Here is a 15,123-nt window from a genome sequence, read left to right on the forward strand (position 1 = left end):
TCAGCCCACGATGTTGTGCTGACCTCATAACCTATTCGTAGATAGACCATAAATCTTAGCAACAGAATTAGGCCACTTGGCCCTCCGAGTCTGCTCCATCATTCCTTCATGGCTGATTTATTGTCCATCTCAACCCCAGCCTTCTGCCTTCTCCCTGTAACCTCTGACACCCTTACTAATCAAGAGCCTCTTAACCTTCATTTTAAGTACACCTCCACAGCCGTCTGTGGCGATGAATTCCACAGATTCACCACCCTTCGGCTAAAGAAATTCCTTCTCATCTCCGTTCTAAAGGGACGTCCTTCTATTCCATCATGGCTGATTTATAACCTCAACCACATTCTCCTGCCTTCTTGCCATAACCTTTGATGCCCTGACTAATCAAGAGCCTATCAAACTCTGGTTTTAAATATCCCCAATGACTTGGCCTCCTGTGACGATGAATTCCAGATTCACCACCCTCTGGCTGAAGAAATTCTTCCCCATCTCTACTCTAAAGTGACGAACCTCATTTCTGAGGCTGCACTGTCTGGTACTCCACTCTCCCACTTTCAGAAACATCCTCTCCACGTCCGCTCTGTCTAGACATTCCAGTCTAACCTGACTGAGATATTTTAAAGAAAAGGCACGGTGTTGGATCAGTTTAATGTTCTCGGGAAATAATTGCAAGGGACCCATTAGTATCTGTTCAAAACTCGGACAGTTTCTTTCAGGATGGGCAAAGCAGTAACTGCATTTGCCACCTGGAAACATGAGGGGAAACATTTTCACTCAGAGGGTGGGGACAGCTTGGAACAAGCTGCCAGCATAAGTGGTGCATGCGAGCTCGGTTTCCACGTTTAAGAGAAGTTTGGATAGGTACACGGATGGTAGGGGATATGGATGGCAATGGTCCCGGTGCAGGTCGATGGGAATAGACGGTTTAAAATGGCTCAGCATGGTCTAGATGGGCTGAAGGGCCTGCTTCTCTGCCGTATTTTTCTATGACTCTCCGACACCGCAGGAATCTTCTACCTTGTGGGAATGGAGCTTTCCCAACTGCTTTCACTCCCACCAACCCTCCCACCTGGGCATGGGGTTAAAAACCCAGAGCTACAGAAACCCCAACAGAAGCTCCATCCCTGGGAGAGGAAGGATATGCCAAGAAGATGGGCCACACCTGGGAACAGGTTGAAAGACTCCCAGGATGGAGGACTCTGGTGAGCTGCTGTCAAAGGCCTGTGCCCCAGATGGCGTTGGTGATTCTGTAAGTTGGTGTTCACTCCCCACACTGCATTCTCGATCCAGCCAAGCCACTACAATCAGGGGGCCGGTTCAGGCCGAGCAGTGATGGGACCACTGAACAGACTCTCTATACACTGACTGGCCTGATCTCAAATAATAACAAGGCAGCCCACAGAGAAGTGGTCATCACCCTGACACAGTGGTGTCAAGAAAACAACCTCTCCCTCAATGTCGCAAAAACAAAGGAGCTGGTTGTAGATTACAGGAGGAATGGAGACATCAATGGATCTGGGGTTGAGAGGGTGAACAGCTTCAAGTTCCTCGGTATACACGTCACCGAGGATCTCACGTGGTCTGTACATATCAGCTGTGTGGTGAAAAAAGCACAGCAGCGCCTCTTTCACCTCAGACGGTTGAAGAAATTCGGCATGAGTCCCCAGATCCTAAGAACTTTCTGCAGGGGCACAACTGAGAGCATCCTGACTGGCTGCATCAGTGCCTGGTATGGGAACTGTACCTCCCTCAATCGCAAGACTCTGCAGAGAGTGGTGTGGACAGCCCAGCACATCTGTAGTTGTGAACTTCCCATGATTCAGGACATTTTCAAGGACAGGTGTGTACAAAGGGGCTGCAGGATCATTGGGGACCCAAGTCACCCCAACCACAAACTGTTCCAGTTGCTACCATCCGGGAAATGGTACCGCAGCATTAAAGCCAGGACCAACAGGCTCCAGGACAGCTTCTTCCACCAGGCCATCAGACTGATTAATTCACGCTGACACAACTGTATTTCTGAGCTATATTGACTGTACTGTTGTATAACTTACTGGACATACTATTTATTACAAATTACTACAATTTACACATTGCACATTCAAACTGAGATGTAACATAAAGATTTTTACTCCTTGTGTATGTGAAGGATGTAAGAAATAATATTCAATTCAATCAAATTCAATTCGGCCTCTCACTGGGTCAGTGAGACGGGCTGGCAGCTGCTCTTGCCACACCTGTTCGCTCCCCTGTCGTAGTTTTTTCTGTGACCCTGTCCCGTGCACTATTTCTGTTCATTTCCATCTTACAGACCGTTCTCAGGAACTGAACCCTGTCTTAACCCTGAGAGAGCCTGTAAACGCATGGAATCCTATAAGGGTCATAGAATGCATCCAGTCATTGGGTAGTGAATCTGTGAAATCTGTTACCACAAGACGGCTGCGGAGGCCAGGTCATTGGGTATATTTAAACCGAAGGTTGGCAGGTTCTTGATTAGTCAGGGTGTCAAATGATATGGGGAGAAGGCAGGAGAACAGGGTTGAGAGAGATAGTAAATCAGCCACGATGGAATGGCAGAGCAGACTCAATGGGTCAAATGGCCTAATTCTGCTCCTATGTCTTATGGTCTTACAGAGGCCAAAAAATTCATGGTCTGCTCCAGTTTCTAGTATTTTCTAAAATTTTGTCATTTTAAAATTAATTTTATAAGCTCAGCGGTAGAGTATTTGAGTACAGATTAGCAGCCAAAGAGTCATTTAGTTCATAAATAGGCCTTTCAGCACATCCAGGCCGCGCCAATTTATTAATCTGCCGAGTCCTGTCGTCCAGCACCTGGACTGTAGCCATCCCTACCCTCCCATCTATGGACCCATCCAAACTTCTCTTCAATATTGCAATCTAACCACAATTTACCACTTCCGCTGGCAGCTCATTCCACACTCTGAGTGAAGAAGATTCCCCTCAGGTTCCCCTTGAACACTCACCTTTCACCCTTAACCTATGACCTCCAGTTCAGTGCCACCCAATCTCAGTGGGAAAAGCCTGCCTGCCTTTACACTATGGATACTTCTCATCATTTTGTATACCTCAATCAAGTCTCCCCTCCACCTCCTACGCCCCGGGGAATGAAGTCCCAAACAATTCAGCCTTTTCCTATAACTCAGGTCCTCAAGTCCCTGTAATCGTGGTTGGCATTAGGGCAAAGGGACTGATAGCTCTGTGACTATGACTTGGGCTTCCTGTTGACACAGGCCTTGGTCAATTCAAATTCTCAACTTGCCTATGTGTGATTTAGAACATAGGTCATCGAACACCACAGCACAGTGCATTCCTTTTTACCCACCATGTTGTACCAACTTTTAACCTACTTTAAGATCAATCTAACCCTTCTCTCCTACTTAACCCTCTATTTTTCCATCATCATGTGCCCATCTAAGCATTTCCTGAATGCCCCTAATGTATCTGCCTTTAGCACCACCCATGACAGGGTGTTCCATGCACCCACTACTCTCTGCCTCTATCATCCCCTCTATATTTCCCTCCCATCGCCTTGAAATTATGCTTCCTGGCATTTGCCATTTCTGCCTGGGAAGAAAACTCTGGCTGTCCAATTGATCTGTCTTACACACTTCCATCAAGTCACCCCTCATCCTTCTTTGCTCCAAAGAGAAAAGCCTCAGCTGGCTAAACCTATCTTCACGAGACATGCCCTCCAGTTCAGGCAGCATCCTGGTAAATCTCCTCTGCACCTTACCTAAAGCTTCCACATCCTTCCTGTAATGAGGTGACTGGAACTGAACACAATACTCCCAAGCGTAGTCTAACTAGGGTTTTGTTAGAGTTGCAACATTACCAGTAGAGGTGGAGATTGTGACTCCTGCCCATTTTCATCTCCCGCCTCCTGCTGCGCCAGGTCTTTGGCCTCTTTCACAGCTTGGGGCTCCAGTGGGACCAGATCTTGTACCTGCTGCTGATCCCCGTCTTCGGCCTCTTGGTTATCCAGGACTTGGGCCTGCTGTTGTAACTTTTGCACATTGGCCTCCGGTTGGTTCACTGCCTCACTCACAGCATTTCCCTCTTGTGCTTCAGCAGGGATCTCTGATGGAACCTCTGTCTGCTCCTGCTTCTGGCCTGGTTCTTTCTGCTCTGCTTGGAATTGGTTCTGGAGCAGCGAGCAGTGTTCTGTGCCATCGGCCTTCTGTTCAGAAACCAGCTCTGGCTCAACATCTGCTCTGCCTGGAGACAACTCACAGCTGTGGCCCACATTCTTCTCCTCCCAGCCGCCTGCTCGCTGGCTTGGGCTGGAGACAATTCCTAGCACTTGGCTGGTCTGAAGGATACAAAAGAAAAAAAAACTTTGAAAACAGCTGGTATTTTAAAACACTCAGTAAAAAACAATCTTGGCAGTCAGTGTCAGATGAACTTCCTGAACTTGTGACGCTCAGAATACCATTCAGTTTCGCCTCAAAGACTCAGAGAGGCGTGCAGGAGAATCCTTGACAATGGCACCAGTGACAAGAACACGATGTAGTCAAAGATTTATTTCCATGATATTATAGAATAACATGACACTAATAATGCCATTCCTGATACCGGAACAGGTCAGTGAGCAGCTGGCCCAGGGAGAGGGGACCATTTAATGTGGTGAGATGTGAGAAGCCCCAGTGCTACTGCCCTTTATCACCTGTCTCAAAGGCAGATTTATTAGAGGCAATCAAATACTGGACGGTGGGTCAAGAGAAACTGCTTTCAGTGGCAGGAGGGTCAATAACTGGAGGAAAGAGATTGAGGATAATTCTCAAGTTGCCATAAATCTCTTCACTTTGGCTACTGAGATTCCAGTTCCTGGATTTCCGCTCAGGCCTCCTGTTCGGTCTGGAATCAGCCTGGGCCTGGGTCAGAGGGGCAATGAAGTAATTTCTTTTTAACATAGACAGTTGTGATTTAGAATTCACTGTAGCCTGGCCTACTGAGTTCCTCCAGCATTTTGTGTGAGTTATTTTAGATATTTCCCTGAAGGGTAAACGCCACAGGGGAGCTGGACTATAATGTGTGGTTAATGGTGTAGCTGGGTGGTGGGGTGGAGATACATCTCTACCAAAGGAGGTGTAAGGTGATCCTTCCCTCCAGTCTGCAGGTCACCCTTGGGCAAGGAATAGCACCTGCTTAGCCCTCCTGATCAGGGTCACATGAAGCCACGGAAGCAGGTGGTGGTTGGTTGTACGAACAGCCAGTGCATATCACAAGTCCTGGTTATACGACCACTGATGCCAGGCAGACAGTCTCTGAAGAGTATTGATAATGGCTAGGGTCACCCGTCTTGTAAAGACACTGGCCCAGAAGAGGTTTGCCATTGCCCACAGTGCCAAAGACCATGATTGCCCACATCATACGGCATGACACATAATGATGATGGTGAAAGGAGTAAGAAAGTAAAATATCCTTTAAACAGAGAGAGAGAGAGCGACATCACAGAATGTTACTGTACAGGGAGAGCTGGGGGGGGGTCGGTCACAGAAAGTTAGCTGTGAGTAATGTACATAATGGCAAAGGCAAATGGAATTCTACACACAAAATACTGGAGGAACTCAGCAAGTCATTCAACATCTATGGAAATGAATAAACAGTTGACGTTTCCGGGCCAAGACCCTACATCAGGACTGGAAAGGGAAGGGGGAAGAAGCCAGAATAAAAAAGGTGGGGAGAAGGGAAGGAGGACTCGCTGGAAGATTATGTGTGGAGCTAGGTGGGTGGGGGAGCGGGATGAAGTAAGAAGCTAGAAGGCGATAGATGGAAAAGGTAAAAGGGCTGGAGAAGGAGGAATCTGATAGGAGAGGACAGTGGACCACAGGAGAAAGGGAAGGAGGAGGGGTACCAGGGGAGGTGATAGGGAGATGTGGAAAAGAGGCCAGAATGGGGAATTGGAAGCAGGAGGGAAAAAAATTACCGGTAGTTGGAAAAATAGAAGTTCATGCCATCAATAAAAAGCTCTACACAATCGAAGCTTGTTTCCCACAGCCAGATTTCTTTGCCCTCAAAAGAATTATAATTTACAAGGTTTTGGGGCAGATTTCACTACTACAGCAGACAGGTAAGAAAGGTCCCAGTGGTACAGGGGAGACAGTAGGCTTGGGACTCTTCAGTGTTATAGCCAGACACCAGGAAGCCAAGTTATCATGCCACCAGTACACCAGGTAATGATATCTCCAGCAAGAGGGCATCTAATTGCTTACCCCTGATATTCAATGACCCAACAGTTGTTTAAGACCCAGCTATCAATGTCCTGGAGGGGCCAACATTGTCCAGAGTCTCAGCAGGACAGCCCACATAAATACTGTGGTACCAGAGCAGATTGGATGTTGTGAACTCAATGAAGACCTTCCCATCTTTACCCTCTTCCCTTCCTAGTTCCCCTTCTCCCATGGTCCACTCTCCTCTCCCATCAGATTCCTCCTCCTTCAGCCCTTTAACTCTTCCACCTCTACCAGGGGTTCCCAACCTTTTACTTGCCATGGACCAGTACAATTAAGCAAGGGGTCTCAGAGTGAACGTGGAGAGGATGTTTCTTATGCTAGGGAGTCTAAGACCAGAGGACAGCCTCATAATAGCAAGGTGTCCTTTTAGAGATGAATAGGAGATGAGAAGAAAGTTCTTTAGCCAGAGAGTGGTGAATCTGTGGCATTTATTGCCACAGTCTGCTGTGAAGGCCGAGTATTTTTGTATATTTAAGGCAGAGCTCGGTCAGGGCATGAAGGGTTAAAGGGAGAAGGCAGGAGATTGGGGCTGAGAGGGAAAATGGATCAGCCATGATGAAATGCAGAGCAGACTAATGGCCTAATTCTGCTCCCATATCTTGTGGTTTTATGATATTGGGAACCCCTGACCTAAACCCTTCCAGCTTCCAACTTTATCCATCTTCCCCCATACCTGGTCTCACCTATCACCTGCCAGCTTGTACTCCTTCCCTCCACGCTCCCACCACCTCCCAGTCTTATTCTGGCTTCTTCCCAGTTCCTTTCCAGTCCTGATGAGGGGGTCTCGGTTTGAAACATCGACTCTATTCCTCACCAGAGTTACTGCCTAACCTGCTGAATTCCTCCAGCACTTGGTGTGTGTGTTGTGGGTTGGAAGCAAAATATGCTTGACCCTGATGGACTGCCAAAACCTGAGAGAGACACAATCTCCACCTACTGGCTGTTTATTAATACGTAAACCAGTACAAGAAAAAAAGAATTGTAGTCAGCATAGAGCAGACATGATCACATTGCACGGCAGGGCAGGCTTCTGACAACCAAGTCCAGCTCCTGGCCTTCACGTCTGGCTGAGCTACTAAGACTGGCGGAACAGTTTCTACTGCCAGGAGAAGGCGCCCAGGTGGGTTACTGATGCCTTAAAACCAGTCGCTTTGGGCTGATGCCAAACTGTCAATCTCTGCCATTCCTTTGCATTCATCTGCTGCGTGGAGAGAGCTCGTCTGCTGCGTGGGCAACAACTTGCTCTCCGTGTTGTACTTCCCTGGCTTGCACATCATGTAGACAGCTAGGTCACAACATCCATGGTCCATTCCAACCAATGGAGGACCTCCAGGTCTAGCTCATTAACAGACTCCTTCAGCCGACTGGAGGACAGTCTCCATATGAAAGACCGGAAGAACTTAAGACATTGGAGCAGAGTTAGGCCTTTCAGCCTATCGAGTCTGCTCCGCTGTTTCATCATGGCTGATCCATTTCCCTCTCAAACCCATTTTTCCTTTAACCTCTGACGCCCTATCTAATTATTTGGTGATGCGTTGCCTGAGTTGCCTATTCAAACATCCAATATCAGTCCATCCTTTCTGAGATAAGGGGCCCAAAAATGCACACAAGACTCCAGGTGAGGCCTCACTACTGCCTTATAAAGCCTCAGCATTACATCCTTACATGCAGAAAGACTGGAATCCTCTCTCTCTCTCGCTCACGCTGACACCAAGCTGTCTGGCCAGGGCAAACATCTGCCAACAGGTTTGGTTGCTAACTTGAAAGCCAGCTCACGTTCCCAACCTCCAAACCAAAGCCCCGCTTGGGCTGAAGGCTAAAGCAGTGAAAAGACCCATTGGCGTGACCCTCAGACATTCCTTCAACGATATCCCTGCAGCTGAGGTCAGGAGTCCTTTAATAGAACATACAACAGTATAGTACAGGAACAGGCCCTTCGGCCCTCAATGTTGTGCCAGACCAATTAAATTAGTAATCAAATAGCTAACTAAGCTCATCTCTCCTGCCTACACAATGTCCATATCCTCTCATCTTCCTCACATTCATGTGCCTCTCTAAATGTCTCTTAAAAATCTCTAATGTATCTATCTCAGCCACCACCGCAGGCACCCACCACTCTCTGTGTAAAAGATCCGCTCTCACATCTCTGAAATTACCCTCACTCACCTCCTCCTCTCCTTGGGACTCCCCGCTCTGGTTCTCTGCCTGCTCTGGATCTTCTCATCTCGAATTGTTGACAGGACATCAACTTCATCACTCCTCCACTGAATGCACTGCCCTCGACTCTCCTCGCACCAATCCCAACCTGACCATCAATCTGCCTCCAAAGCCAGTATATCCTTCCTCAAGTATGGAGACCAGAACTGCATGTAGTACTCCAGGTGCAGCCTCACCAGTACCCTGTACAGTTGCAGCATAACTTCCCTGCTCTTCAATTCAGTCCCTCTGGTAATGAAGGCCAATACTGTATTCCATTTGCTTTTGTGATAGCCTGCTGCACCTGCAAACCAACCTTTTGTGATTCATGCACAAGTACTCCCAAGTCCCTCAGCACAGCAGTATGCTGGAAATTTTTACCGTTTAAATATAATCTGCTCTTCCATTTTTCCTTCCAAAGTGGATGACATCACATTTACCAACATTGTACTCCATCTGCCAGACCCTTGCCCACTCACTTAACCTATCAATATGTATCTCTCTGTATCTTCTGCACAATTTACCTTTCCACTCAATTTGGTATCATCAGCAAACTTAAGCGATACACTACACCCGGTTCCCTCTTCGAGATCGTTAATATATATCGTGAACAGTTGCAGGCCCAGCACCGACCCGTATGGCACCACCGCTCACTACTGATTGCCAACCAGAGTAACACCCATGTATCCCAACTCTGCTTTCTTTCAGTTAACCAATCCTGTATCCATGCTAATACATCACCCCAACTCTTTGCATCCTTATCTTATGGATAAGTCTTTTATGCAGCACCTTATCAAACACATTCCAGAAATCCAAGTAAATAACGTCCATCTGTTCCCCTCTATCCACTGCACTTGTTATATCCTCAAAGAACTCCAGTAACTTTGTCAAACAGGATCTGCCCTTGCTGAATCCATGCTGCATCTGCCTGATGGATCCATTTCTTGCCAGATGCCTCACTATTTCTTCTTTAATGATAGCTTCAAGCATTTTCCCAACTACAGATGTTAAACTAACTGACCTGTAGTTACCTGCTTTAGCCTACATCATTTTTTGAACTGTGGCGCGACATTCGCCGTCTTCTCATCCACCAGAACCTGCCCACAGTCTAGAGAATTTTAGTTTATTTTCTTTCCTTATTCCCTTTCTTTATTAGTTGCTTGATGGGTCTTTGTTGCTGTTTGAAATTTTCCCAGTCTTCCAGTTTCCCACTACTCTTGGAGGCTTTCTATTCACACGCTTTTAGTTTGACGCCTTCTTTAATTTCCTTAGTTATCCAAGACTGGCTCTCCCCACCCTTACTGTCCGTGCTTTTAACTGGAATATACTTTTGTTGAGCACCATGAAAAATCTTTTTGAAAGACTTCCACTGCTCCACCATATAGCCTGTATTCCCAGACTACTTTTGCACCCTCCATTTGTATGGGAAACTGAGTCATACTGTGATCACTCTTTCCGAGAGGATCCCTAACTACAAGATCACTAATTTTACCTTTCTCATTGCACAGGACCAGATCTAAGATAACACATTCTCTTGTAGGTTAAGTAACACGCTGTTCAAGAAAGCCATCATTTATGCGTTCAATGAAGTCCTCCACAAGACTGTCTCGACCAACTTGATTCACCCAATCTATGTGCAAGTTAGTCTCCCATGATAACTGCCGTTCCATTCTCACGTGCCTGAGATATTTCTGTTTACTGCCTGTGCCACTGTAATGTGATTATTTGGTGGCTGATCGACAACTCCCACCAGGGATTTTTTTTCCCTTACTATTCCTAATGGACTCAAGAACTCCCACCAGGGATTTTTTTTCCCTTACTATTCCTAATGGTCTACCTAGATGGACTCAACGTTCTGCTCCTTAGATCTTATATCGTCTCTCACTGTCGCACTGATCTCATCCTTAGAGCGCTACCCCACCTCCCTTACCTTCCTGCCTATCATACCGTATAACCTGATATCCTTGGATATTTAATTCCCAATCTTGACCTAGCTGAGAGGTTGCTTTGAGCTGAGCTGTAAATCATCTACAAGATGTCAGCTCAGCTGAAATCATCTACATCTCGTAGATTAAATCATTAGTCCCACCTAAGGCGACTTAGCACGTCAACCAAGAGAAACTCTTACAGGAGTGGAGGATGATGACGTCTGCAGTCCTTCTGGTGACTTTGGCTTCACCAAGATCAACAGGGTCGGATTCTCCTGCAACTGGGACTCTTCTTGCAGGTTCTCTTCAGGGAACCCCCGTTCTTTGAGGAGCATTTCCTTCTGCTCCTGACTCTGCTGAATTTCCCCGTGCATCTGCCTGGAGAGATAGCCAGATTTTCAATACCAAGCCATTGCACCAATATTAACAATGCCCTCTCCCACCCCTTCAATGTTCCAACCTCATGCCCAGTAGGGCCAGCACGCTCCGCTGTTCCAGAGGGAGCAGTACCGGGGGCAAGAATCACCGGCGAGTCTAACATTGAGGGGGGTGGGGTGCTCTTTGACATAGGAATGGGAAGTGTACCTGACCTTGCACTCAACGTCAGTAAGACCAAAGAACTGATTGCAGACCTCAAAGGGTAAGACGAGGGAAGATGCATCAGTCCTCACAGAGGGATCAGAAGTGGAGAGAGTGAGCAATTTCATGTTCCTGGGTGTCAACATCTCTGAGGATATCGATGCAGTTGCAAAGAAGGCACAACATCGGCTATATATCATGAGGAGGCTGAGGTGATTTAGTAGGTCTGCAAACACACTTGCAAATCTCTACAGATGTACCATGGAGAGCATTCTAATCGGCTGCATCACCATCTGGTATGGTGGGGGGGTGGGCACTGCACAGGACCGAAAGGAGCTACAGAAAGTTGTGAACTCAGTCAGCTCCATCATGAGCACTAACCTCCCCAGCATCCAGGGCATCTTCAAGGAGCGATGCCTCAAAAAGACGGCCTCCACCATCAAGGACCCCCATCGCCCAGGGCATGCCCTCTTCTCATTGCAACCATCAGGGAGAAGGTACAGGAGCCTGAAGGCACAAACTCAACAACTCAGGAACAGCTCCTTCCCCTCAGCCATCAGGTTTCTGAATGGACAGTGAAACCATGAACACGAGCTCGCTACTTTTCTCCCCCTCTTTTTGCACTACTTCATTAATTTAACTATTATATATATACACAGTTTTGATTATTATGTACCACATTGTACTGCTACCACGCAACAACAAGTTTCACGACGTACCCCAGTGATATGAAACCAAATTCTGATTCTGTTCCGTGTCACCAGTGATGACTCACCACACTTGATCAGAATCAGGTTTCATATCATTGACATATATTGGGAAAGTTGTTGCGAAACTTGCGACATAAAAACACTAAGTTGCAATAGGAAACATACTAAAAATTAAACTAAATGAGTAGTGCAAAAAGACTGCAATAAACAGTGAGGTGGTGTTCCTGAGCTCAATGTCCATTCTGAAATCCGGTGGCACAGGGGAAGAAGCTGTTCCTGAATCGTTGACTGTGGGTCTTCAGGCTCCTGTACCTCCTCCCTGATGGTAGCAATGAGAAGGGGGCATGTCCTGGGTGGTGGGGGTCCTTAATGATGGTAAGAATATATAGCTGTGGAGGGACAGAACATAGAACCTGACAGCACAATACAGGCCCTTCACCCACGATGTGGTGCTAATCTTTAACCTACTTTAAGGTCAATTTAACCTTTCCCTTCCACAGAGCCCTCCATTCTTCTATCATCCATGTGCCTATCTAACAGTCTCTTTAATATCCCTAATGTATCTGCCTCTACCACCACCCCTGGCAGGGTGTTCCATGCACTCACTACTCTCTGTGTAAAGAATTTACCTCTGACATCCCCCCTATACTTTCCTCCAGTTACCTAAAAATGATGCCCCCCTTCCCCATTAGCCACTTCCAACCTGGGAAAAAGTCTCTGACTGCCCATTTGATCTATGCCTTTTTCATCTCCTTCATCAAGTCACCTGTCACCCTCCTTTGCTCCAAAAAGAAAAGCCCTAACTCGTTCACCCATTCCCATAAAGACATGCTCTCTGATCTGGGCAGCATCCTGGTAAACCTCCTCTGCACCTTTCCAATCATGAGGCAACCAGAACGCGACACAATTGTGTTGTGGGTAGTGGGGAAGTGATGTGGGATTAGAAAGAGGGTAAAAGGATTGGGGAGGGATTATAGAGGGGTAGTAGAGAATGTGGTTAAGACCATAAGATGCAGATCAGAATTAGGCCATTTGGCCCATCAAGTCTGCTCTGCCATTTCATCATGGCTGATCCATTTTCCCTCTCAGCCACAATCTCCTACCTTCTCCCCTTATCGCTTCATGCCCTGACCAATCAAGAATCTATCAGCATCTGTTTTAAATATACCCAATGACTTGGCCTCCACAGCCACCTGTGGAGCAAATTCCACAGATTCACCACTCTCTGGCTAAAGAAATTCCTCCTCTCCTCCTTTCTAAGAGGACACTCCTCCGCCTCTGTTCTGAGGCTGTGTTCCCTGGTCCAAGACTCTCCCTCCATAGGAAGCATCTCCCACATCCACTCTTTCGAGGCCTTTCACCGTTTGACAGGTGATGGCACACTGGGTGGCTGTGGGTCACTGGAGAGGGAGGGAGGGAGGGAGGGGGCAGGACTGGGAGGGGCAGTATAAACCTGCCTGACATATTCTTCCCGAGACTTGGAGTCAACTGTTTCCAAGAACTTCTCGTATTTCTCTGAAGTGGAGCTCGGGTAGATCCTTTTGAAGTTCCCCATGTTTTCGTCTTCGTACTTCTCCACCTGTTCCACCCAGGTAGCCTGGTTGTTTCGTGTCTCGTCAGCTCTAATATGAAAGCAAAGAGGAGGTGTCAATTATTCCTTTTGAAAATCGATCTCTTGCCATAAGACCAGAAAACACAGGAGCAAAATGAGGCCATTCAGCCCATCGAGCCTGCTCCAGAATTCCATCACGGCTGAGATATTTTCTTTCTCCAGCCTTCTCTCCATAACCTTTGACCCCCCCCTTACTAAACAAGAACCTATCAACCTCCACTTACTCAATGACGTGGCCTCCACAGCCATATTTTACAATTATTTCCACAGATTCGCCACCCCCGACTGTAGAAATCCTTCCTTGTCTCTGTTCGAAAGGGACATTCTTGTATTCTCAGGCTGTGTCCTCTGGTTTTGGATTCCCGTACAGAAAGAAGCGGCCTTTCTACATCCACTCTGCCTAGGCCTTTCAATATTTGATAGATTTCAATGTGATCCTCCCACATTTTTCTAAACTCCAGCAAGTACAGGCCCAGGGCTATCAAACGCTCCTCAAAACTTAACCCTTTCATTCCCAGGATCATTCTTTTGAACCTTCTCTGGACTTTCTCCAATGCCAGCCCATCTTTTTTTTGATGTTAAAGGGCTGAACTGGTTAGCACGAGAAGGCACAGTTTTAAGGTGCTTGGAAGTAGATACAGAGATGTTGGGGTAAGTTTTTTCACACAGAGAGTGGTGAGTGCGTGGAATGGGCTGCCGGCAACAGTGGTGGAGGCGGATATGATAGGGTCTTTTTAGAAGACTACTGGATAGGTACATGGAGCTCAGAAAAATGGAGGGCTATGGGTAACCCAAGGTTCGGCACAGCTCTGTGAGCCAAAGGGCCTGTATTGAGCTGTACGTTTCTATGTTTCTATCATTATGTGCTGGGTCATATGACATCATCATTATGTGCCGTGCTGTATGACATGGGCGATCTTGGTCCCATGGCCATGATTGGGCCATGGCCCCATGGGAAGCAGGGATTTAGATTCTTAGACCACTAGGATCTGTTTTGGGGCAAGGATGAATTGTACAAAAGGGACGGGTTGCACCTAAACAGGCGGGGGACCAGCATTCTAGCAGGCAAGTTTGCCACTGCTACACTGGTGTATTTAAACTAAATAGTGGGGGGGGAAGAGAGGAAATATAAGGATGGAGTTAAAGGGAAAGAGAGAATAAGGAAAGTTAAGAAAGACAACAGAATTAACAGGGCAGAAAGCTCAGGAAGGGATCGGAGAATACGGCCAAGTGCAATAGGAATCGATGTGAAAGGTGAGGGGAGTACTCTAATGGATTAAAAGTATTATATATCAATGCACGGAGTATAAGAAATAAAGTGGATGAGCTTGAGGCTCAGTTGGAAATTGGCAAGTATAATGTTGTAGGAATAACAGAGACATGGCTGCAAAAGGACCAGGGCTGGGAAATAAATATTCAAGGGTATACGTCCTATCAAAAGAACAGACAGGTGGACAGAGGGGGTGGGGTGGCTCTGTTGGTGAGGAATGAAATTCAGTCCCTTGCAAAGGGCGACACAGAATCAGGAGATGTAGAGTCAGTATGGATAGAACTGAGAAATTGTAAGGGCAAAAAGACCTTAATGGGAGTTATCTACAGGGCCCCAAACAGTAGCCTGGATATAGGGTGCAAGTTGAATCAAAAGTTAAAATTGGCATGTCGCAAAGGTAATGCTACGGTTGTTATGGGGAATTTCAACACGCAGGTAGACTGGGAAAATCAGGTTGGTCCAGACCCCAAGAAAGGGAGTTTGTGGAGTGCCTCCAAGATGGATTCTGAGAGTAGCTTGTACTGGAACCTACCAGGGAGAAGGCAATTCCGGATTTAGTGTTGTGTAATGAACTGGA

General features: G+C 46.9%; 1 protein-coding gene across 1 annotated transcript in view; it reads right to left on the bottom strand.

Moving 5' to 3' along the window:
* The window catches only part of LOC140203631 (uncharacterized), a 64,594-nt gene that overhangs the window by 3,012 nt on the left and 46,459 nt on the right, over window positions 1–15,123 (bottom strand). The window contains exons 9-11 of the mRNA XM_072269679.1: window positions 13,118–13,286; window positions 10,576–10,749; window positions 3,851–4,327 (exon numbers count right to left, since the gene is read on the bottom strand). Of these exons, the coding sequence (XP_072125780.1) occupies window positions 3,851–4,327; window positions 10,576–10,749; window positions 13,118–13,286 (820 nt within the window). The remainder of the gene's footprint in view (window positions 1–3,850; window positions 4,328–10,575; window positions 10,750–13,117; window positions 13,287–15,123) is intronic.

The sequence above is a fragment of the Mobula birostris genome, chromosome 10, assembly GCF_030028105.1.
Source record: "Mobula birostris isolate sMobBir1 chromosome 10, sMobBir1.hap1, whole genome shotgun sequence".
Lineage (NCBI taxonomy): Eukaryota > Metazoa > Chordata > Chondrichthyes > Myliobatiformes > Myliobatidae > Mobula > Mobula birostris.